Genomic DNA, 26,442 nt, shown 5'->3' on the forward strand with positions numbered 1-26,442 from the left:
TGCTTGCCTGTCATACCCTGCCTGCTGTAATGTTTGACAAGATTATTTTCCCCCGGCTTGGCTCTGTTTGCTGAGAGCTGGCTTTCTCTCCCCCGTCCAGTGAAGAAGGGGGTCTGTCGGCCATTACTGTGATTTTCTCTGTCAACAACAGTGCTTGAGGAAGGAACACTTTGACTGCCACCAGTTACCGAGAAGAGGCTATATGGTAGGCTCAGACCTTCACTGTCCCTTACTTCAGTTATAACTTTAATATAAACACTTGAATACATTAAAATCACAATCAAAGTACATGTAGTCCCACTTGGTGGATATGAATTGGGTGAACAAAGACTCTAGGAGTCTTAGGGGATATCATTTAGAATATTCAGTGCAATATTTTGAGAATGAGGGCCTCAGGGGACTACTTTTAAAGCGGGAGTAACAGTACTGAATGTTTAAAATACATGGTTATGAGATTGAGGCTCTGAGGGATACTTCTAAAGCAAGAATAACAATACTGAACATCTAAAACCTTCAGGACCCAGCTGATCACCACTCCTTCCCTTTGATCCACAGGTCAGTAGAAAGTATATTTTACAGACAGCCTTGAAATCAAACCGTGTGTTTACAGTACTTACAGTACCCGGGGCAGGCAGACAAAACAAAACATCTGCTCCGTTAAACAAAAGTCATCAACAAAAACCTGACTTAGACCAAACAGAAGATATACACAAAGTAGTCCTGCACGGGTCCATTATTTGGAGCCGCACCCGCCCCATGCCGGCCACATAAATTCCGAGCACCACCTGATATCCGATATCAGGACAGATTTTTCTCCTCAACCCGACCCACCCACATATAATTGTTTTCCGAGAGATGATCAGTGACCGTCCAAATAACAAATGTATTTACTTTTTATGACTCCAGAGCAGTAGGCTTTTATTCCACTCCCTACGTGAATTAATTTGTCTGCATGTTTATTCAACATTTGTATAGAATGAAACCATGCCATGACTTTTTTTTACAATGAGATACGGCACATTAACAACTCAAATCGCTCTGAAAAAAAGGGCCTTCTAATTAGCCTTTTTACCTAATGAAAGCCTATTGCTGACATAACAAAACAAGACCTTTGCATTCAATACTGTGAAGATAATCAAATAGTTTAATTGAAACTTAAATAAAAAATTCCCAGAATCGAATATAGGCTGCAAAAATACATTTATATTCTAGGCTACTCAAACGTATACCAGCGTACCATTTTAAACTTCATATGGCCTGCGTATGGACTAAATTCACGAAAGGCTGAATTAACATATTTAATTGATAATAAACTGAATTAGCCTATCATAAACAAAAATCTGCTTTCACTTTTTGCTGGCTGTCTGTCCATCTACCGTGTTGTTGTCCTTGTCCACAATGTCTCCAAAATCCTTCCAAACCAAACCAGGGATTTCACTCACACCGCACCTGTTTCCAGGATGTTGTATTTCATAACCTTTCTTTATATTTCTTCCGATTAGGCCTACGTTAGCCATTTTTGCGTGAGCTAGGCTAGCCAGAGGAAGTACATTTGGCAACGTATTCTCACGTGGGGGGATTAAACATATGTTTCAGCACCACACAACTAATGGACAGGTCCACAATCCACTGTGTGTGTGGCTGGTAGCCTATATGTCTGCCTCACTGCTCACAGAATGGAATTCGCATCCCAATGCAACACAACAAGCTCCTGGGTTTGTAAAACAAATATTATTTTGATTTAAAAAAAATCCAACCCACAATATAATTGTTTTGAACCGCGAGCCAACCCACTGTTTGAAAGAATGTTTTCATTCCAGCCGCCAGCTGATTTCTTTTGCGGGTCAACCGTGTGGAACCGTGGGTATACGAAATGTATGCAGAACATGCACCAGGTGGTGACCAATTACAGGTGGGGATACCGTCAACAACCTTCTAGAATTGGAGCACATAAACCAATGAATTGGAGAGAGATGCTGCCAGTTGACTTGAGGAGGAGGCGGTGGAGAAACAGCTGAGAGTGGATCTACCTCTCTACCAAATCACCAAAAAGCATATTTTCCCCATTCAGCAAATCTACTTGGCAAAGAGGTGGTCAATCTGCCTCGAGAAAGAGGTGGAGGGGAAAGGGAGAGAGTGAAAAAGAGTCAGAAATGGATTTGACATTTCAATCTGGCTGTCTGTAAACTGAAGGGGCAACATCCGGTACATTAGTATTCAACCGGCTGCAACACACTAGATCTGATCTCATCACACTCCTGTGTAATTATGGGCAGTGGCAGAAGATCTCCTTTTAGACCTATGCCAGCCTGCCCTGGGCCAGCAGCATGGCCATGGCCTGACACTGGGAGTGCTGTCTGTTTTGCACAAGTAGTTATACTACGTTATGTATTGTTGTAGTATCTTGTTAACATGCTGTTAGGTTTGATTTATTTCAGTGGTCATGGCAAATGGTCTTCAATGTGATATGAGTGAAAATAATGTGTGGATTGAATTTCTGTATGTTAAATCCATTACCAGATATCTAAACTACACCTATGAAAAGTGAAAGCAAGATAATGGAAGAAGACGCAAGAATAGATGGAGAGAAGATTCTTACCGATTGATGCTGTTGCAGGGACTGCAACAGCCTCCTTCGACACTACAGACAGTCACGACACAGGAAAAGAAGAAGACACAGTGAATATTGAACTCCATGCATCACAAATGTACACCCTAGAAAATGTTGCAATCTACAGTTTGATTTCTCAACATGTTCTACTTTGAAGAGACCAGAAAGAGCAATATCGCATTGCCTTATGTAGATACACTACAAAGCAGGCGTCTTCCGAGTGGTATGGCTGTACCTGAGTAGTAGGAATTCAAAAGGGATTTGCTTTGCAGGGTTTTGCCTTGCACAGAGAAGGAGCAGGGAGAGGGGGATGCTGAGGGAAGAAACACAAGGGGGAGATGTTAAAGACCTCGAAGACACAGCAACACAGCAAACAGGATGCAATATCCAGACACAATGCACTCTCTCTACTGCAGGAGAGGGTATCACTTGTTGGTTTTAATGCTCTGATAGGGGAAAATGTTGTTGACTATTATGATTGTTTTTAATGTATTGTATTGTATTGTGCTCTTTCTAACTACACGCGGACAACTTCCTACTGACCATGTCCACCTCGCAAAAGAGGCTTCGAAACTCAAAAGGTATTTTCCTGGTTAAATAAAGGTTAATTAGACAGACATGCAGGTAAGTCTCTAGAATAAGGTGAGTCTACAGTACATTAACCAACTATCCCAAAGGAGACTGTGAGAAGTGAGAAAGAGCAAATGTATGTACCACAAGTGAGCAGACCATGATGGGTTCAGAAAACGGCACCATATGGTGAAAGAGATGAATTCTCACCTTCAACAACTCACATTACAAGCCTATCAAACACGAAATGCGGACAAATGGGATTCTGACACATGGAGTTTTTACAATAATCGACGTGATATTACATACTGCTTTGCAAACCATTTATCCACAGACGAGCTCCTTCATCTCACTCTGACGATGTGCTTTACATGCTAATGCGCAACAGTATCTCCTCTACTCAAAGATAAAATATCATGGATTTATACATACTGTATGATAATGTAGCAAAGATGCTAAACTTTACAGTACTAACTGCACGTGAAAAGTGCTTTCGCAGCAATGTAGACGAGATACCAGCAAAAGATGTTTCACGAGAATGCAATAAGAGAAAAGGTTATTTACCTGCGTCCCTGTAAATATTAGATCCCCATACTGCGTTGGCATTTTTCTCTGCCTCATTAGGTACAACCAGTGCCCAACACCCCTGGTACTATTCTATTCTGATGGCCACATTACACTCCATAAATAATGATAGGGAGGAATAATGAATAAGATGTTGTACAGGAAGAATACTGATATGAGAGGGAGAACATTCTGTGTTGGAGGCTTTGCATACTTAGATTTACAGATATCAGCTCTTACCTACAGAGTTTTCATCTGTATTTTTGTAGCTGTCTACAAACCACCACAGACCGATGCTGGTGCTAAAACCGGCACAATGAGCTGTACACCACCATAAGCAAACAGGAAAACGATCATCCAGAGACGGCACTCCTAGTGGCCAGGGAGATTAATGCAGGGAAACTGAAATCAGTATGTTAAACGTGCAACCAGAGGAAAACAATTCTAGACCACCTTTACTCCAGTCAAAGAGATATAGAAAGCTCTACCACGCCCTCCATTTGGCAAATCTGACCATAATTCTATCCTCCTGATTCCTGCTTACAATCAAAAACTAAAGCAGGAAACACCAGTGACCGGTCTATAAAAAAGTGGTCAGACGAAGGAGATGCTAAACTTCAGGATTGCTTTGCTAGACAGACTGGCATATGTTCCGGGATTCTTCTGATGGCTTTGAGGAGTATACCACAACAGTCCATCGAGGACGTCGTCCCCACAGTGACTGGGCGTACATACCCCAACCAGAAGCCATGGATTAAAGGCAACATTCGCACTGAGCTAAAGGGTAGAGCTGTTGCTTTCAAGGAGCGAGACTCTAACCCGGATGCTTATAAGAAATCCCGCTATTCCCACCGACAAACCATCAAATAGGCAAAGCGCCAATACAGGACTAAGATCAAATCATACTACACCGGCTCCGACGCTCGTCAGGGCTTGCAAACTATTACAGAGTACAAAGGGAAACACAGCCGAGAGCTGCCCAGTGACACAAGCCAACCAGACGAGCTACATCACTTCTATGCTCACTTCGAGGCAAGTCGAAGCGAGTCGCCTCTCCCTGTCCGAGTCTGTAATACCAACATGTTTCAAGCAGACCACCATAGTGCCCAAGAACACTAACGTAACCTGCCTGAATGACTACCGACCTGTAGCACTCACATCTCACTCACATCTGTAGCCATGAAATGCTTTGAAAGGCTGGTCATGGCTAAAACAACATGATCCCAGAAACCCTAGACCCACTCCAATTTGAATACCACACCAACAGATCCACAGATGATCCAATCACTATTGCACTCCACACTGCCCTTTCACACCTGGACAAAAGGAACGCCTATGTGAGAATGCTATTCATTGACTAGAGATCAGAGTTCAACACCATAGTGCCTTCAAAGCTCACCACTAAGCGAAGGACCCTGGGACTAAACACCTCCCTCTGCAACTTTATCCTGGACTTCCTGACAGGCCACCCCCAGGTGGTAAGGGTAGCTAACAACACATCTGCCATTCTGATCCTCAACACGGGGGCCCCCAGGGGTGCATGCTCTGTCCCCTCCTGTACTCCCTGTTCACTCATGACTGCACGGTCAGGCACGACTCCAACACCATCATTAAGTTTGCTGATGACACAACAGTGGTAGGCCTGATCACCGACAACGATGAGAAAGCCTATAGAGAGGCGGTCAGAGATCTGATCGTGTGGTGCAAGGACAACAATCTCTCCCTCAGAGTGATCAAGACAAAGGAGATGATTATGGACTACAGGAAAATGAGCACCGAGCATGCCCCCATTCTCATCAACGGTGCTGTAGTGGAGCAGGTTGCTTCAATTTCCTTGGCGTCCACATCACCACAAACTAACATGGTCCAAGTACACCAAGACAGTCGTGGTGAGGGCACGACAAGACATATTCCCCCTCAGGAGACTATTTGGCATGGGTCCTCAGATCCTCAAAGGTTTTACAGCTGCACCATCGAGAGCATCCTTACGGGTTGCACCACTGATTGGTATGGCAACTGTTCGGCCTCCGTCCGCAAGGCACTGCAGAGGGTACAGCTTGCGGCCCAGTACATTACCGGGGCCAAGCTTCCTGCCATCCATGACCTCTATACCAGGCGGTGTCAGAGGAAGGACCTAAAAATTGTCAAAGACTCCAGCAACCCTAGTCATAGACTGTTCTCTCTGCTACCACACAGTAAGCGGTACCGGAGCGCCAAGTTTAGGTCCAAGAGGCTCCTAAATAGATTCTACCCCCAAGCTATGAGACTCCAGAACAGCTAATCAAATGGCTATGCAGACTTTTTGCACTGCCCCCCCCCCCCTCCATGCTGCTGCTACTCTTTGTTATTATCTATGCATAGTCACTTTAATAACTCTACCTACATGTACATAATCACCTCAATTAACTCGACACCGGGGGCCCTGCACATTGACATTGACTCTGTACTGGTACCCCCTGTATATAGCCCTACTATTGTTATTTATTGCTGTTCTTTAATTATTTGTTATTCTCATCTCTTACTTTTTTGGGGGGGATATTTTCTTTAAAACTGCATTGTTGGTTAAGGGCTTGTAAGTAAGCATTTCACCTGTTGTTTTCGGCGCATGTGACAAATACACTTTTTAATTTTATCATGACGCAGGGTAGCCTAGTGGTTAGTGTGTTGGACTAGTAACCGAAAGGTTGCAAGTTCAAATCCCCGAGCTGACAAGGTACAAATCTGTCGTTCTGCCCCTGAACAGGCAGTTAACCCACTGTTCCTAGGCCATCATTGAAAATAAGAATTTGTTCTTAACTGACTTGCCTAGTTAAATAAAATTAAAAAAAACAATAGAAGGCCACTTTAAAATGTGCAGTTTTGACACGGAACACAATGCCACAGATGTCTCAAGGTTTGAGAGAGCATGTCATTGCATGCTGACTGCAGGAATGTTCAACAGAGCTGTTGCCAGATAATTTAATGTTATTTTCGCTACCATAAGCTGCCTACAACATGATTTTAGAGAATTTGGCAGGGCGTCCAACTGACATAACAACCGCATACCACATGTAACCACTACCGCCCAGCACCTCCACATCCGGCTTCTTCACCTGTGGGATTGTCTGAGGGTTCATATTTCCTTATGTGATGCATGTTGTGTTTATATTTTTGCGCAGTTTGGAAATGACTAGTTCCAAAAATTCTAATGTCAGTAGTGGGCCAGATTTGAACCCATATATGTGCCCTTGTCAGCTGCTGTACCCACTGGACCACAAATGCGTCTGAGACAAACATACATTTATTTTGCCTCATGCTTGCCTTGAACATATCATAAAACAATTGATCTCAGAAACACAAAAAATGCATCTACTCACTACAAATATTGTCAATTTATTATAATCAACATAATCACATGAGACGTGCTGTAGCCTGCGCGTAGCTTACATAGTCTACTTGACCTGACGCCCAGTCGACCTGCAATCTAAGTTATTGTATAGCCTACAAACATTGCTTCCAGCTGCCCCTGGTGGTGATTCTAAATATGAAATATCCTTTCAAATCCTCCTGCTGCAGGATCATTATCCTCCTGGATGAAATGGGTCATATTAAGATCCAACATCTGCATGTGATGGAGCAGGGATTTTTTTGTCATGTCTCAAGAGACTTTCTCTTCATTGATATATGACCAAATTAGATGGGAAATTATGGATTTTAGTTCACAGGATGACAGAAGGGACACAAGATCAGTTGGATAACACAGCAAGCACTCTAATCATGTAGAAATCTTCCTTTATGTGCAATTAGTCAAACATTACCATGTAGATTTAAATCTCATTTGTCACACTCCACTTTAGTATTCAAAAAATACACTCTCACAGTTGTAATACATTTCCGCTTTCTAATTTTGCAGACTAAAATGTCCACTTTTCACTATGTTCAGACCACAAGATAGGAAAATAATATGTGATTATACACATATACTAATCACAATACGTCACAACATTTGTCTACATAATTTAAATATAACATTCATTTGCATGAGACAAAGTCCACTTGATCAATAGTTACTGCTATAGTATCCTGACATGACTCAAACAATGTAGCTAGCTAGTAAGCGGGTATGTTTTCATTTTAAGTTAAATGCCATTGAAGTTGGCAGTTACTACTTCAAAATAAAATACATTGAAGTTGAAAATGTAACAATTATATTTTGAGGGAAAAGTGAAATAATGAATGTTGAGATAAAAAACATAAAGCAACATTTATAGAATTGTAAACCCCCAAAATTATAACAAATGCAAAAACAAATACCTGCAAGAAAATAATTTTAAAGCAAAAGAAAAACCCAAGAAACAGTTATTTAGTAGTGTTCAGGTAAACCTTTCCAACAGCAAAACCTATTCAATCCTTTTCGCCTACGCTCAAGCCTGCTGTTACTGACTTTCGCTAGGTTATTCAGTACTTTGTTTTCACCATCTATTTCTTTGTTTTCACAGCCAGTTTATTCGATTGCGAATTTTGCCTGCAGCTACCACCTTTGGTTAGGTCTACTAGTTTTGGAGTGAAGGTTAATTCTAAACCAATCAAAAAGCAGGATACACAGAGGTAAAGTGATGATGTCACAAGCCCTAAAAATGTAAACAAAACAAGAACTGAAAACAAACAACATTTTAGAATGCTATTTACCCATTGAAATGTGCTAAATGTGGATAAAAGAGCATATTATTTACCTAAAACGTTAGCTATGTTAGCTCAGTCTCTAGCTTATCCAGGATCAGTGATACATAGTTTATGGTTGTTCTATCTACGAACACAGCTGCAAGATTGCTAAAATGAATAAAATTAACCTCATAATATGTTACCTGTAATGTTCATCTCCTGCAGCCTAATTGTCATCTCCTTATTTTCATACTGCACCCAAATTACAAGGGTTGGATTTGTACTAAACCATTGTATATGTCATGGTTCCTCCTGGCACCAGAGGCCGGCAGAGACCGCCCTCGAGACTATTATTGCACTCAGGTGTGTCTTATTATTTCATGATTGTGTCCCTGTTAAAAGAGGTGTGTTTTCTGTGGTCCTTTGCAGAAGCTTGAAGTGTGTGTGTGTGTGTGTGTGTGTGTGTGTGTGTGTGTGTGTGTGTGTGTGTGTGTGTGTGTGTGTGTGTGTGTGTGTGTGTGTGTGTGTGCGTGCGTGCGTGCGTGCGTGCGTGCGTGCGTGCGTGCGTGCGTGCGTGCGTGCGTGTGTGTGAGAGAGAGAGAGACTTAGTGTTTATTTTTTAAACAATCTTTTTCAAGTGTACTCCGGTGCTGCGGCTACCGTTTCTCAGTAAAGCATGATGTTTATCCTTAACCACTGATTCCTCGTCTGGTCTCTTCTCTGCACCTTGGTCCAACCTTACACCTAAACAAAAAGGAAATGTTCAATTGAGAATACGACACAAACATTGACATTGGAGACATAACCCCTTGCCCTCTTTATTGCAGGATTGTGATTAATCAATATTGACACTAGTTCAAAATTATTCAAGTAAAAGTGAAAGTCACCCAGTAAAATCCTACTTGAGTAAAAGTTTTAAAAAGTATTTGGTTTTAAATATACTTAAAAGTAAATGTAATTGCTAAAATATACTTAAGTATCAAAAGTAAAAATCATTTCAAATTCCTTATATTAAGCAAACCAGACAGCACGATTTTCTTGTTTTTTAAATTTACAGATAGCCAGGGGCACACTCCAACACAGACACAATTTACAAACAAAGCATTTGTGTTTAGTAAGTCAGCCAGATCAGATGCAGTAGGGATGACCATGGATTTTCTCTTTCAGTGCGTGAATTAGACCATTTTCCCATCCTGCTAAGAATTCAAAATGTAACAAGTACTTTTGCGTGTTAGGGAAAATGTATGGAGTAGAAAGTACATTATTTTCTTTAGGAATGTAGTAGAGTAAAAGTTGACAAAAATATATATAGTAATGTAAAGATATCCCAAAAACAACTTAAGTATGTTTTTCTTAAGTACTTTACACCTCTGCATAGTATAGTCCATGGGATATAGTATATACCCTTAGTCTCTTGAGACATTCATTGGAACAGATCTCTTTTAATCTGCAAGCAGGCTTTCACAGCTTTCCATATCTGAGGATAGAAAACAAACCAAAGAAACAGGCTTTCATTATACTCAAATAAGACAGCACTGAATAGTATGTTGCTATCTCTAGTTTTCCCCTCTAGGGACTGGAACTGGAGAATATTTTCCCAATGTCCTCCACAAAATGACCTGCCCCATACAGTACTAGCCTAAACTGTCTCTACTGACATCTGGAGCTGCAATTTCACTCTCATCTACAAATGCATTTGTAGCCTGTGTTTTTAATTAACAATGATTTCATCAAGATAGCTAGCTAATAGGAAGTTAGCTAGTGGATGACAATTCACTAAACAGTGTGTAAAGTTAACTAGCTAGCAGCTCAGTGGAGTTAGCTTACAAAGTGGCCTGCTGTAGGTAGCTAGCTAGCTAGCTATTTAGCTAATAGTACATAATTTTTTTTACATTTTCAAAACGTATTTACTTACATGAATAGGTTCTCCCATGGCATCTGTTTTTTGGGGTTATTACAAAAACGAAAGGCCAATCTTCACAATTTTTGTCAGTGGTAGCAAAGCGCAGTCAGCAACCAACCATGTGGACGAATGGAGACAAGGCAAAAAGTGTTTGTCTCAAGCGGTTGGATTAGATAGAACCGCCACTCCAAAACTAGCCGACCTAACCAAAGGCAGTGTTAGAAAGAAAATGTATTGAACTTATTATGGTTGATTTATGAAATATTTATAAATGTATAGACAATGCTTATTATTGTACAGGAATGTATGTAAACTGTTCATTATGTTACATTTGTATATTAGAAGCCTTTTATGGATGCTATTGTGACACCTATAGTTTGCCTGTAAAATGCAGAATGAAGGGGTTAAGGGTAAAGATGTTGTCAGTAACTCATTAGGACAGGTCATTGCACCTGATGAAAGATGCCTAGTGGAGTTTCAGTTTTTTACTGTTTCTTTTGTTTGGATTTCATTTGGATGTTGCTCCCATTTCTTTTGGATTTAATTAGCATGTTCCTACTTATATTTTGTACTTTGGGATTTTACCATTTGCCAATCAAATCACTTGAAACCTGTTTAACGTCATCTGGATTATAATGCTTTCTTTCACTACTTACCAACCTGGAATCTGTGTGACAAACAATGGACAATTAACTTGTGAGTACTAAATACATTTGAACTACATCAGCAACTCTCGCTTTATCTATGGAAAGGAGTATGGAACCAAACCTGTATTTACACATTTATAGAAGTGGCCTTTTAGTTTAAGGAAGCTTAGCCATTACATGTAGTAACTGCAGGCAATAGCATAGGTGAAAGGGTTTCAATAGGGTTGGTTGTTGGGGCTCCATAGTGGCTCAGTGGTCTAAGGCACTGCATGTCAGAATTACAGGCATCAATACAGACACCTTGTTTTGAATCGAGGCTGTATCCCAACAGGCCGTCATTGGGAGGTGCAAAATTGGCCCATCATCATCTGGGTTTGGCTGGTGTAGGCCGTCATTGTAAATAATGTGTACTTAATTGACTTGCCTAGTTAAATAACGGTTATATAAAAAGTGTTGGAGAGGTATACTGTACCTGAAAACTATATTAGCATTAGTTTTCAATTAATTTGTTATTGCTTTTAAATTAGTTTTGCTCTCTCTAAAATAACTTGCTTGCCAGTTTGTTTGTTTTGCTTTTGATATCATTCTTTTTGCTTACAATTCTATACATTTTTTAAAACTTAATATTTCATTTTTACAAATCATTTTATTTTGAATTCAAATTGACCCCATAAGCCTGCGCTCCATATATCCCACGAAAGGGTATTTGCATTATCTCAGCATCTCCCAGAAACAGAAATGCCCCATCCCAAAAACAAAGTACAGTGCCTTCGGGAAAGTATTCAGACCCCTGGACTTTTTCCACATTTTGTTACGTTACAGCCTTATTCTAAAATGTATCTAATAAAATGATTCCATCAGCAATCTACACACAATAGCCCATAATGACAAAGCGAAACAGGTTCAAACCCTTTGCTATGACACTTGAAATTGAGCCCAGGTACATCGTGTTTCCATTGATCATCCTTGAGATTTTTCTACAACTTTATTGGAGTCCACCTGTGATAAATTCAATTGATTGGAAATGATTTGGAAAAGCACACACCTGCCTATACAAGGTCCCACAGTTGACAGTGCATGTCAGAGCAAAAACCAAGCTATGAGGTCAAAGGAATTGTCCAGAGAGCTCCGAGGCACAGATCTGGGGCAGGATACCAAAACATTTCTGCAGCATTGAAGGTCCCAAAGAACACAGTAGCCTACATCATTATTAAATTAAAGAAGTTTGGAACTCTTCCCAGAGCTGGCCAACCAACCAAACTGAGCAATCGGATAAGGGCCTTGGTCAGGGAGATGACCAAGAACCCAATGGTCACTCTGACAGAGCTCTAGAGTTCCTCCGTGGAGAAGGGAGAACCTTCCAGAAGGACAACCATCTCTGCATCACTCCACCAAGTAGACCTTTATGGTAGTGGCCAGACGGATGCCACACCTCAGTAAAAGGCACATGACAGCCTGCTATTGTAACTGGTGCTGTACTGCACCACTGTAACTCTGCGTTGTGTGTGGTTGATTGACACTATAGACGTGGGACTTTGGAGATCAGGTAGTTTTAATTAATCAGAATTCACTCTCTGCATCCTGCATCTGCATCCAAAAGGAAATAAAACATTTGTAGAGCACATATGTTCTGTGAATCGTCGCCTCTTTCTCTCATAGTGCATCAAAATGATTTTTGAATACAACATTTTTTTCAGCCTCTCCTTATTATACATAACATATTTTACATAGATAAAACCACATACCTGCATCCAAAAGGAAATAAAACATTTGTAGAGCACATGCTGTATGTTCTGATAATCGCTGCCTCTTTCTACAACAGATGAACAATAGGAGGGACTGGGATCATTCGAGGAGCTAGCCATCGTTCACACATACAATAGCCTGCTAATACCATAGCTAGCTGTTAACCACATGTTGAATTCAGAATGTTGATATCATCCTAAAAAGTACAATTACAAGTGCATCTTAACAATACCATCCACCTATGAGTAACCTTTGAATATACATTATTCATGAACAAAACACTGTGTGTATGACTTTGTGCTTAAAATAATCAAACTTTTCTGAAGATGACAGAAAAAGCGTGCCTACCTCTCATAGTGCATCAAAACGATTTGAGCACAAGCACGCAGGGCAAAACGTAAGTACACACTCCCCTATTCCCAGGATGCAGGCATGCATAATAACCAATCAACATGACATATGACTCTGGTGAAATTCACATAGTACTTTAACAACTGTTACACTATGAGTTTGCCAAAAGGCACCTAAAACCACTCAGACCATGAGAAACAAGATGTTCTGGTCTAATGAAACCAATATTGAACTCTTTGGCCTCAATGCCAAGCGTCACGTCTGGAGGAAACTTTGCACCATCCCTAAAGTGAAGCATTGTGGTGGTAGCATCATGCAGTGGCATGTTTTTCAGTGGCAACGACTGGGAGACAGGACAATGACTCTAAGCACAGAGCCAAAAGAACGCAGGAATGACTTTGGGACCATTCTTTGAATGTCCTGGAGTGGCCCAGCCAGAGCACGGACTTGAACCCGATCCAACATCTCTTGAGAGACCTGGAAATAACTGTGCAGCAACGCTCCCCATCCAACCTGACAGAGCTTGCGAGTGTCACGCCCTGGCCATAGTTTACTTTGTATGTTTCTATGTTTTGGTTGGTCAGGGTGTGATCTGAGTGGGCATTCTATGTTGGATTTCTTGTTTGTCTATTTCTGTGTTTGGCCTGATATGGTTCTCAATCAGGGGCAGGTGTTAGTCATTGTCTCTGATTGGGAACCATATTTAGGTAGCCTGGGTTTCACTGTGTGTTTGTGGGTGATTGTTCCTGTCTCTGTGTTTTGCACCAGATAGGGCTGTTATCGGTTTTCGCACATTTGTTATTTTGTTAGTTTAATCGTGTATAGTTTCCTTATTAAAATAAAATGATTAACAACCACGCTGCATTTTGGTCCGCTCCTCCTTCACCAGACGAAAGCCGTGACAGAATCACCCACCACAACAGGACCAAGCGGCGTGGTAACATGCAAAAGCAACAGCAGGAGCAACAAAAAAAGGAATGGACATGGGAGGACGAATTAGATGGAGAAGGACCCTGGGCTCAGCCTGGAGAATATCGCCGCCCCAAGGAAGAACTGGAGGCGGAGAAAGAGGAGAGGCGCCGAAAGCGGAGAGGCGCCGAAAGCGGAGAGGCGCCGGTATGAGTAGGCAGCACGGCGAAGCGGATGGAAGCCCGAGAGTCAGCCCCAAAAATGTATTGGGGGGGGGGCTCAGGGAGAGTGTGGCAGAGTCAGGAGTCAGACCTGAGCCCACTCTCCCTGTTTATCGTGAGGAGCCAAGGAGGAGACCAGAACCAGAGCCGGTGTTGGAGGTGATCGAAACAGAGACTGTGAAGGAGTTAATGGGGAAATTGGAGGAGAGAGTAATGAGGGAGTTGCTATGTTGGTGCTTTAAGTATGGAATTCGCCCGACGGAGCGTGTCGGGGATTTGATGGCACCTGGGTCAGCGCTCCATACTCGTCCTGAGGTGCGTGTTAGTCGGCTGGTGAAGTTGGTGCCAGCCTCACGCACCAGGCCTCCTGTGCACCTCCCTAGCCTTGCATGTCCTGTGCCAGCACTGCTCTCAAGATCTCCAGTACGCCTTCACGGTCTAGCCCATCCTGTGCCACCTCCACACACCAGCCCTCCGATGGCAGCTCCCCGCACCAGGCTTCCTGTGCGTGTCCTCGGCCCAGTACCACCAGTGCCAACACCACGCATCAGGCCTGCAGTGCACCTCGCCTCTCCAGCGCTGCCGGAGCCTTCCTCCTCTCCTGCGCTGTCGGAGTCTCCCGCCTGTCCGGCGCTGCTGCCGGAGTCTCCTGCCTGTCCGGCGCTGCTGCCAGAGTCTCCCGCCTGTCCGGCGCTGCTGCCGGGGTCTCCCGCCTGTCCGGCGCTGCTGCCGGAGTCTGAAGAGCCCCCCTGTCCCGAGCTGCCCCTCTGTCCCGTGTTGTTAAGTAGGGTTGCCGTGGCTGGGAGGTCACGGAAGCGGACAAGGTGGGGGAAGACTGCTGTGAAGTGGGGGCCACGTCCAGCACCAGAGCCGCCACCGCAGACAGATGCCCACCCAGACCCTCTCCGATAGGTTCAGGTTTTGCGGCCGGAGTCCGCACCTTGGGGGGGGGGGGTACTGTCACGCCCTGGCCATAGTTTACTTTGTATGTTTCTATGTTTTGGTTGGTCAGGGTGTGATCTGAGTGGGCATTCTATGTTGGATGTCTTGTTTGTCTATTTCTGTGTTTGGCCTGATATGGTTCTCAATCAGGAGCAGGTGTTAGTCATTGTCTCTGATTGGGAACCATATTTAGGTAGCCTGGGTTTCACTGTGTGTTTGTGGGTGATTGTTCCTGTCTCTGTGTTTTGCACCAGGGCTGTTTTTTTGTTTTTGCACGTTTGTTATTTTGTTAGTTTAATCGTGTATAGTTTCCTTATTAAAATAAAATGATTAACAACCACGCTGCATTTTGGTCCGCTCCTCCTTCCAAATTTGAAGGGAATCTGACTTTTAAGCATTAGCATTACATAGTTAAAGTTAATTGTTAATAGTTTCCTTATTTTTTAAGATGTTAATGTTAAACTTAACTTGGTTCACCATGGCAATGTCTTTGATGACCCTAAAAAGTTAAGTTGATAAGCCATTGTGAAGTGGATTTAAATGGACACGTAATATCTGATCTTCTGGTTTATCAGTAACTCAGCAATCTTAACCAAAGCTTTTCTCACACTAACTTATAATATGTACCATGGGCCTACATACAGAATTTGGTTTTATTTAGACTTATGGTTCAAGAGAATACATTTTTCAAAAGTTTTCAAAAATGTCCAAGATGGAGGAAAACCTATCCTAACGGACCTTATGGATCCTAGCAAATTTGTTCAGCATGTGGAAAGACGCCTCCATTCAATTTCTAGGTCAAATGTGGAGGTGGATATGAGTGTTTAAGTGAAACTGCTTATAACAGTGCCACCTATATCCCAGTCGACAGCCTTTTTTTGACCAAGTTACTCATGGCCTCTTTATGTGTGCCATACTAGAAAAAAGTTACAAATCTATGCTTGAGTTTTGAACATGTGAAGGTAAAACCCTAATTATATCAAAAAACGAAAAGAGAAATTGGACGTTCAGGGGATTTGGGAACTGACACAATACATGACGACCAAAAGAGTACAAATCAGTTAACGATGGACTTGTTTCCTCACAGAATCGTTACAGAAATAACATACATGGCACATTCTCCTTTTATTCTTAAGTTTTAAAAGCTAATAGGGAATTTTCTTAGTTGGGTTAGATGCAGAGGTGAAGTATGGACAGTGTGATGAAGGCAATTACTGTACATATTATTTTAGACGTTTTTTTCTCTCCAGCTGACCTGGACTTTCAAATTAATCTCTTCCCAGAAGCCAATGTGACCTTTTCTCCAGAAAAAGCTTCTGAGAGGGCCCTCATAATTACTACTGCCACACAGCAGTCTGGACCACACCTACAGCTTGGAGAAAATGGCCAAACCTTATTCGCCTTTCGATGAAGTGTGTTATTGAAAAGTATTTTCAATTTGATTTGATTTGGAGCTAAAATGGAATCCATTTGGAGAAGAGCAATTGGCATCCACTCATGGTCATTACTGCTGTATCGGGGTGGGTGCCTAAGAACCTTGTAAACAGAGCCATAATACGTTGGTGGATTCAGATTACACTGAATTGAAGTGTTTGCAACCGACCTCTAATGTTGTATTCTGAGATGTGACTCTTAAGTGCACTATGGTTTAATGCTGAAGTATTTGAGGATATGTTGCACTTTACATGAATATGGTCGTCTAGTATGGTAAAGACGGTGAGAATGACAAACCAGCTGTTAAACCAACAGCTGCCTGGCTAATTATTATGTGGTGATCAAAGGAGGACACAAAGCAGCCTTTAAAGGAGATAACCTTTAAAGAAAACAGAACAGCACACGAAAATGTGAGATTAAGTGTGAATTAAACTCCAGACAAGGGTAACACCATGCATGTAAATTAGGGTAATAGGAGTGGAACAGAGGGAAGAGAGACCAGAGAGAAAACAGGCTAGGACTGACAGGAATTGGTACAGACCAGGATTTCTGAAAAACTTCTGAGGAACTTTGGGAATTTTGCAATTTTATTAATAGATCCTGCTTGACTCACTGAAACCATTGAGGTCCTGGCTGCTGGTGGAGAAAGGGTCGTCCTTGTGCAGAGTGCTGACTTTGGTGGTGCTCTTGTCAGCCGTGCCCACCGGCCCCATCTCCCGCTGGGTGCTGCTGTTGGCTGTCTCCTTCTGTTTTTTGGCCAGTTTCCTTAAACCGCAACCCAAAACAAACAGTGTCACTCAGAGACCAGATAATGGTGTAGTTGAACTACACATAAATCATACAACAAACTTGTACTACTAAATAAAGGTAAAGGAGTAAAAAGTGAAGAGTGGCCATGTTATGCACGGTTGAGTATCTGGTATTTTGAAGCTAAATAATTTGGGCTATTTGTTGCGTTTAAGGCAAAAATATGTGTTCTGTTCAATAATCTGCAATGATTTATTCCATGTGGTGAAATCACTATTTACTGGCCTGTGATTGTGGAATAGAACCCTTCCTGACCATTGCAGGCCTCATAGTCATAGTGACTGATAGCAGATTTGGCCAATCATTAGTTTGGATGAAAATTATTAGTTTTCTCAGCGTTTTTGGATGTCTCAATGATATTATGAAGAAACTTGTGGGATTCAAAGTCAGAAGCTTGCCATGTGGAACAAAGCAAATCAGGCACTTAATTGGACTGTTTCTCAAGGAATAAAAAAACAACAGTTGCCTACCATTTTACTTGAGCTCAAATGGCTATATTCTAACAAATACTTCACTGTTAGTCAGTCTGTTTCAAAGATGAGTTTGAGACTACAGTATATAATCATTGTTACCTCTATAACGACCTTCAACATACTCCATGGTGGTGGGATTGACTAATAACTGCAGTGTAGTTTAATACTCCTCGATTTGCTTCCGAAGTTGGACAGACAAGGCTTGAGTTATTACAAAGGTTTAGGTATCTATAAGGCCTGTTGATGAGCGTTGCATAAATAAATATCCCATGAAAATCAGTTGGAAGGACGCTTTAGCTCTTGCAGATAAAGGCATTTAACAGAATTCCTTTGGGAAATTCTGTCATTTATGAGCCATCTTTAAACAGGACAGGCCTTGTGGAATATGGAAGCATGATAGTCAGTACAGTTTCTGGTCCTTTGCATCCTCAGCAGCTGGGGTTAAGGACAGAGGCAAACGCTGCATCAGCAAAACCTCGGAGTCAAGAAGCAATAACAGGATGGTCATATCTGTAGGCACCTTTTTTCCCCCACATACGTTTCCAGGTCTTAATATAGTGGCAATATGGAGCTGTCTGAATGTGCATGAGTGTGCGAGCGAGCATGAGCATGAATGTTTGTATGTGAAGTAAGTGTGGGTGTGTGTGAATGGTGGTGGACATGTGATGTGTTTTTACTTTGATGTCACAGAGGGAGCCCTCTGAAATATTAATTCTGTAATAATGTTGCTCTCATCATTTCAGGCAGACCTTCCCTACAACCTACAATGTACTTGTACAGCTGTGGTAGTAGGCTTCCAAATTCAAGTATTGATTGTTGGCTATAGTGGCAACTTTGCTATTCTTACTTTGAAAGTGGGCAGAGGAAGAAAGTGGTGGGACAGAAAGAAGAGTAGGAGAGATTTGGACATGGGGTTCTACTATAAAAGAGAGAGAGAGTGAATGACAGAGGCAGAAGGAAGAAAGATTTTCTGTAAATAGTCTAAAAGGCTGACAGATAGGGGGGGGGAGATGCTAGTTTTATGTAGGGAGTGAAGTAGAGAGGGAATAGAAAGTGTAGTGAGGTAGAGAGAAGGGAGAAGAAGAAAGCCGGCAGTAAGGCCACATATCAGCTTTAATACAGTATGGCCTGCTCTCTAGTGTGCCATACCAATTTTTCCTCTGTGTATCTATCCACTTATAACTTATCTCTGCACTGTCTGTCTGGCCTTCTACTGTCTCCACAAATGACTGCTCCGCCACATTTTATTAGGCTAGTACAATATTTGTATCTAATCTTGAAATATTGTACTAGCCCAATAAAATGTCTGGAGCGGAGCTACAAAGTTAGATCGTCCATTCGAACTCTGACTTCCACTTGACTGCTTATGACAAATCAGGGATGGGGAATTCCAGTCCACGGGGGCCGGAGTGGTGTCACTTTTCCCCCCCCATCCCTAGCAAACACAGCTGATTAAACTAATTGCATTCTAAACTGAAGATCATGATTAGTTGATTATTGGAGTCAGGTGTGTTAGCTGGGGCTGAGATGAACCTGTGACACCAATCAGGCCCCCCGAGGACTGGAGTTACCCATCCATGATTTAAACAGTTGTCATAAGCAGTCAAGTGGTAGCCAGAGTTTGAATGGATGATCTAACTTTGTGACACTTGTGATAAAGGTCAGGCAATTAAGCTACTCATGTCTATCCCACATGTTAAAGCATGTGGTAGTACGCTACATGACACTGTTATATCATTGCTCATACAAGAATATCCGATCTTATCTGCTTCTGACATCTGCCACATCATGCTAACGATGTGAATCCTGTTGATTCACATCGATAACTTTCCGTTATATCAAGGGAAAGCGGGTACGTTATTACCTTTGTCTCATCATGCATACAGAGGACACAACGAATGCTCACCAAGAAACATAACAAGCTCGGTTTTGCAAATGTTCACTACAAAACCCCTTTGTGAGACAGTGAGTAAGCAGCCAGCCGTGATGGTGAGGTGAGTGTCAGCATGCGCTTTAGTAGGATGGGTACGTTACAGCATGGTCAACATGCAACACACACACACACACACACACACACACACACACACACACACACACACACACACACACACACACACACACACACACACACACACACACACACACACACACACACACACACACACACACACACAAAAAGGAGAGGGAGACAGGTCTGAAGGAATGCCATTCGGAAAGAGTTAGTGTGTGAATTAAGTCCTCAGTTTTCCTGTGTTGTTGCTTATCTCATGGCATTGGAAAGTAAGACTGACTTGGTGATTCAAAACGTTTTTTCTGTTTTCAAGCTAAATAATAGATTATTTAATTAAGATTAGAGTAGAGATTGAGGCTAGTGTGGTTGTTTTTGGGAAACACTGTAGGACCCCAAAGATAAGACTCAAATTAGTGAAAGCCTTAATTGCACTGACATTGAAACAATATTAACAGGGGACGAAAATAAACAAGTGGCCTACAGTGCATCCTCATATAGGTCATGTGAGTAGGGAAATGTTGTTTGAACTACACACCTGGGTAGTGTATCTGTGTTGTGGCCTGTACTAGCCTGTGGGCCTTCTACTCAACCTGCATGGCAGCTGCTCAAGAGTAAGCTCCAGGCAATGACCACAGGGAGTCAACAACACACTTTCATCTATATTTCAAGAGTTTTGAGGAAAAGGGAAAAATACATACAGCTGCAGAAGCAGAACTGTGGATTCTGAAACACTTTAAATCCTTTACATGCCTGGTCAACATCCCAGAGCCACGCTTCTGCACACTCTGTACTAAGCAAACTAAACAATTCATCCAGTGTGAAATTGTAATAGCCATCAATTTAATTGCATAGATTAAGCGTAAAGAAGTAATTTCTTTGAGGTCAAAGATCTCAGGCAGTTTTAAGTCTTCATGATGCCTGTTCTGCTATGTTAGGAACTGAACATTTAGATCTGTCTAATGCAGTCAAGCATTTTCGGTGAAGATAGGAAAGTAGCTTTTGCAGGAACTAGGTCTAAACTTACATAAGGGTTTGCGAAATGGGGACTAGGAGTTACAATAGGCTTACATTAACATTAGACATGGGTCCACAGGAAAATATTTTACAGGAAAATATTTTATTGGGGTGGGGGGGGGGGGCTATGCATTAATATTATTTGTGTATGTGTTGAGATACTTTGTCCATCATGGCATGTCTGATTGAGAAAATACTTGGTATTGAAGTAATATTTCTTCTTGCAGCATAACTGACCATGAAAAAAGCCTTACAGTTAAATAATCTAAACCTAATTCTCTAGTTGTAGAGTTTGCTGTATTCAATTGTTTCATAAACAGTAACTGGACAATTGCATGTCTATAGGGCTTAATTAAAATAGTTTTTCAGTGGTTTAGTAATACAAGAACATGATAAACAAGAAACAAAATAAGTGAGGATAATAAAAAAAGAGAAACATCACATTGGGAAAGGGTATTTCCTTGATGCTACTTACAGGTAATAAGAGTAGGAATATGCATTTCTTCTGAAGCATGAAGGTAGACCAGTGGGACAAAATTTAGCACCCAAAAAGGACAAACAGATTGCATTAGTTAGTTCTTTAATACCCACGTCTAGGAGAGCTGATGGAGAAAATGTCAAGAACGGGTTAAAGACATTGATGTGCTGCTGGCCTGGGACTGTCTGTCTACAATCCAGTTAAACCAACTCTCCCATTGAGCTCTGCAAGTGCCTACGGACCACCTGTCTATAGTAAAGTGGACTGGTGCGTCTATATAGTTGCAACAGTACTCTACTCAATCTCCTGGTGCCATTTTATAAAATAAATATACCCCAAACAATACATATTTAAATAATTCATTAATAATTCACCGAAATTTAAAGAATAAATAGCACATCTGGCTTCCCATCAAATTGAAACTCCTTGAGAGAGATGGAATCGTCTGAATAGACAATGAGAGTCTGGGAGAACAGAGAAATAGGAGAGTGGGGATGGGAGGAGGAGTGAGAGTAAAAGAGGGGGAGGGGGATGTTTTAATGACATACTGTTCTGCCATTCTGTTTTGTGAGATGGAGAGAAAAAGCAACGCTTGACACCTTGACTACTATAGGAAAGATATCAAACCTGAGTGTGGAAATTAGAGTATGCGTGGTGTGTGAGTGTCTTTTGAGAGGTAGAACATTCACAAATGACATGCAGAGAGCGTTGAAGGAATTGGCAAGCAGAGATTTGTGACTGAAAAGCAGATGGTATCTGTTGTTTCTTTTAAGGGTTTGTAGTTCCTAAACATGCTGATATTGAAAATATCAAAATGAGTAAATGTTTGTGACAAATACCTACAGCATTGAAAGCAACTCTTCACTGGTCTGTTTATGATAAGCAGTGATGTGTTTAGCGTAGTCTTTTTTGGTACAATTGATGCCCACTTACTACACTAAAGGGGAATTTCAGGATTTTACAACTTGATATTAGATGGTTCCTCAATTTAAAATGTGGTCTCTGGGCTAGGAGAAAATGTAATCTATGGATCGGTTTTCTTTTAGACAGGCATACACTTCAGCTAACTTTATCCACCGCTAAACTACCTAACAATCAATGGAAGTCATTTTTTTAAATGGCCAAATCACCTTTTAAGTAACATTAAACCAATTATTGAGTTGTTTGGCCATGACATTTTGACAATTGCATGATTGCCCCTATTACTATGAAGAAACAGAGATTAAGACATGTAGATATCCAATATGTCTTAATGGAATCAACATTATAGACCTACAGTATGTTCTGCAGTCAGATATAATATTGGATTCAATTTCTCTTCAAACCTGTCCTCTGTTTGATAGTCCTGGATGCCCTTCCTGCAGTCAAAGTGCCTGGTGGCCTCATAGGTGGAATGTTATTCATATTTTTCATCCTTTCAGAATTAACAAAAAATAAATTAAAACATCCGACTATCCGGTGTTCCTATGTCAAACGGTAACGTTATATTTCAGTCTTCCGGGATGTATATAAAGTGTAATATTGGGACGCAAACTAAACATTTAATACATTTCAACTCTATATCTGACATGGTACATGTGTCTTTTTAAAACTCATAACCATCTTAGTCTTAGATTTAAGACTACCAAGAAACATGATGTAGCCCACTGCTGTAAATGGTTCACTGAAATGGTTCACTGATGTTTTCACTATGAGCTCATGTGAGGCGGGATTAAGATCTCGTACAATATGAGAAGTAGTGGTGGAATTAGATTACAGATATCTCCAACATTTTAATCCACTACACGGGACACATGATATGTCTGGTATGCAGATCCTGTATGTCTGGTATGCAGATCCTGTATATCTGGACCAGAGAACTTAGGGTTTTTCCTCCTTTTTCCTCAAAACAATCTTAACGTGTGAGTGTCTAACTAATCTAAACACCTGAGCCAAATGGTGTGAAGGCAGACTCACCATTACAGGCCTAAACCATCCCAGATGCAAATTGATTAACTGTAAGAGGAAACAACACTTATATCTAGAAATATATCTAGAAAGAGTGAGAAGATAACACCTTTTAAGTTTGATTCTTCCCAAACTCTTGTTTTAAATTAAAATACAGATAGCAGCTGTCTGAATTGGATGTGATGGTAGTAAAAAAGACAATTTAATGAGAAGGCTTCCTTATAGAGCGAGATAGAGCTGTGTAAATCTTCTACTTTGGGAACAGTCGATACTGCCAGGCACATATCTACCACCTTCTGCTATCTTATTTCAATGGCCTTTTAAAAGAGCTGCTGACATTGTTCTTATGATATTAATAAAGAGAAGTGAGAGCTAGAGCTGTGGCAGTCAAAGGTAGCAATAAATATTATTGTCGTAAAACTGCACAATGATTCTCAATGCACCACTGCATGAGAGCTGCATAATTATTTTGGGCTCCAAATACCTGATTATAAATTTGTTATGAAATGCATTCTGCGTATATGTGGAGGAATACAATATCTACAATGACATTGATTTTAACCCTTACCCACCTATAGCGAGCAACGGTATACAGTACACTGGGAATACTAAACATTAGGAACACCTTCCTAATATTGAGCTGCACCCCCCCCTTTTCCCTCAGAACACCCATAATCCATTGGGGCATTGACTGAACAACATGTTGACTCCAATGCTTTCCACATTTGTGTCAAGTTTGCTGGATGTCCTTCCATTTTCATCTCAATTATGAATTTTAGATGTGTGTTACTGATTTGTGAAATCTGTCTACCGTGGTGTTGTGTATTTTTGTGATTATTCTAGATGTTTTGTTAATTGATACACATGAGAAACTGTTGTGTGAAAAACTCAGCGTTGCAGTTCTTGACACGAACCGGTGTGCCTTGCACCTACTACCATACCCGGTTCAAAGGCACTTAATAATTTTGTCTCGCCCATTCACCCTCTGGCACACATACATAATGTGTCTCAATTGTCTTCCCCCCCTTCACCTATACTGATTGAAGTGGATTTAACAAGTGGCATCAATAAGGGATCATATCTTTCACCTGGATTCACCTGGTCAGTCTGTCATGGAAAGAGTAGGTGTTCTTAATGTTTTGTATTCTCGGTGTATGTTCACGCAAAAAACTCTGCTTTAAAGGTTACCGTGAACGAATTACTGTATCTGGCAATTGACATATCTGGTAATCCATTATGAACGGTGGTTGCTGTCAAATATGAGTAACAACTTTAAAGGTTGTACTATGTAAACATGACACTCAAATACCATTGCTGTATAAACACACGCACACAAGCAAACACGCACACACTTACACACACTACGCATCCATATCAATTGTGAACATGTTTCATTATACCACACACACATACGTTATACGTACACATGCAAATACATTCATGTGAATTAAAGGCATGCAGAGACACATTCAGATGGATGAGCAAAATCCAATGACAAAAACATAAACCAGATTAACAATCTTTCACTGAACACAGAATAAATCTCAGTAAAAGACTACACTCTTATATTCGATATGGTGTTGTACCAAATACCTCTCTCTGTACCTCCTGTAGATTTACAGCACGCTGCATGATCTTATTTAATGGCATTCATCTACACTGATACTTTGTATAGATAAGATATTAGATCAACCATTGGGTGACTGCATCAATGATGACTTTATCTTGCCATACCTAATGGCTATGATGCATTGGTAGTCTAACATTAGGGATTTCAATTATCTCTGTCAGCTATGTCCACTGTGGTCTATTATCCTCCCCCATCACCCCACCATCCGTTTGTGCAAACACCCCAGCTCTCACATCTGTGTGTGGGAATGTCATTCTCTCTGCATGGCTATCCCAGCACACAGACTGGGGAGCAATGTTCAGGAACACATTACACGCACGTACACACACACACACACAAATGCGCTCACACACACAAATGCATGCACATACACACACAAACACACACACACACACACACAAACACACACACACACACACACACACACACACACACACGGATATAAGGCTGCCGAGACCCCCTGGAAGACAACAGCTGCTTGGCCTGAAGGCAGACAGTGTGTGTGTCATACATGTTTGTGTGTGTGTGTGTGTGTGTGTGTGTGTGTGTGTGTGTCCATGTCCCCACTGACAACCAATAGCTGACACCACAGCCATGTGTGGACCATCATCAGATGTTTACCCTTCTGCCAGTCCATTATTTATAAAAAGGTCCACATGTCACAACTCAGGAAGGGGGCTCAACCTTGCATCAGTAGACAAGGGCGAGATTCGCTGCTGCTACAAGAACACTGCATGAATGGGCAATGAGTGGCTAATGGACTGGGACTGGCTGCGACTGAATGGACACTTAACTCACTCAGCCCATGACTGGATGGACTTGCGGGGAGTTCAACATGTTAACAGCCTTTGCTGCACCCGGGCACCAATAAATTACTAATTGTCTTTGGTTACCCGTTTTAATGTCTTCATGCTCTGAAAGGTATATTGTCTGAACTGAAGTGGTATTAAAGATGATTCGAAATCGGGACAAATTATTAATAGTAAAGTGATGGGATCTGCTAAAGGAAACATGGCTTTTGAAGCTTGTTTTGGAAATGAGTTGCATGGGGCTATTTTAAGATACATTTTGTTTATTGAGAGATATTACAGTAAGGAGCATTTTCTTACTTCTGTGATTTGGCAGGTGTTGCAAATGCTGTATATAATTTACTTACTGACATGATTCAATTGATAGATTTAGATTATTAGAGGATAGACTCACTGTAACATACAGCTTCTAGTTGAACCACAAAGACACACACCATAGTTATGTGAATAGCATGTGTGTTTGTGTATAGCTTACAGTAATGAACACAACCCAATCAGCAAACAAACGTGCTGTGATGGTGAATGCTTAATGAATCTGAATTGGTGCACCACTCAAAAGAGGTAGTGGCATTTTTTGTGGAAAATAGTGACTCATTTGACATGGAACTGAGTTTTAAGCCCTCCACTTGGTGGGTAAGTAGCAAAGAGTAGCTGTAAGAGCGGTTCATTGTTGTGCCAGTAAATCAAACAATAAAAACCTTATTGAAAGGTGTACTTACAATGCAAGGCATGCA

At 41.3% G+C, this 26,442-nt stretch overlaps 1 protein-coding gene across 1 annotated transcript in view; it reads right to left on the reverse strand.

Annotated features, from left to right (window-relative positions):
- LOC135542364 (receptor-type tyrosine-protein phosphatase T-like) overlaps positions 1-26,442 on the reverse strand; it is a 553,030-nt gene that overhangs the window by 156,645 nt on the left and 369,943 nt on the right. The window contains exons 15-16 of the mRNA XM_064969287.1: positions 17,153-17,304; positions 2,847-2,924 (exon numbers count right to left, since the gene is read on the reverse strand). Coding sequence (XP_064825359.1) covers positions 2,847-2,924; positions 17,153-17,304 — 230 coding nt within the window. The remainder of the gene's footprint in view (positions 1-2,846; positions 2,925-17,152; positions 17,305-26,442) is intronic.

This window comes from Oncorhynchus masou, chromosome 6, assembly GCF_036934945.1.
Source record: "Oncorhynchus masou masou isolate Uvic2021 chromosome 6, UVic_Omas_1.1, whole genome shotgun sequence".
Classification (NCBI taxonomy): Eukaryota; Metazoa; Chordata; class Actinopteri; order Salmoniformes; family Salmonidae; genus Oncorhynchus; species Oncorhynchus masou.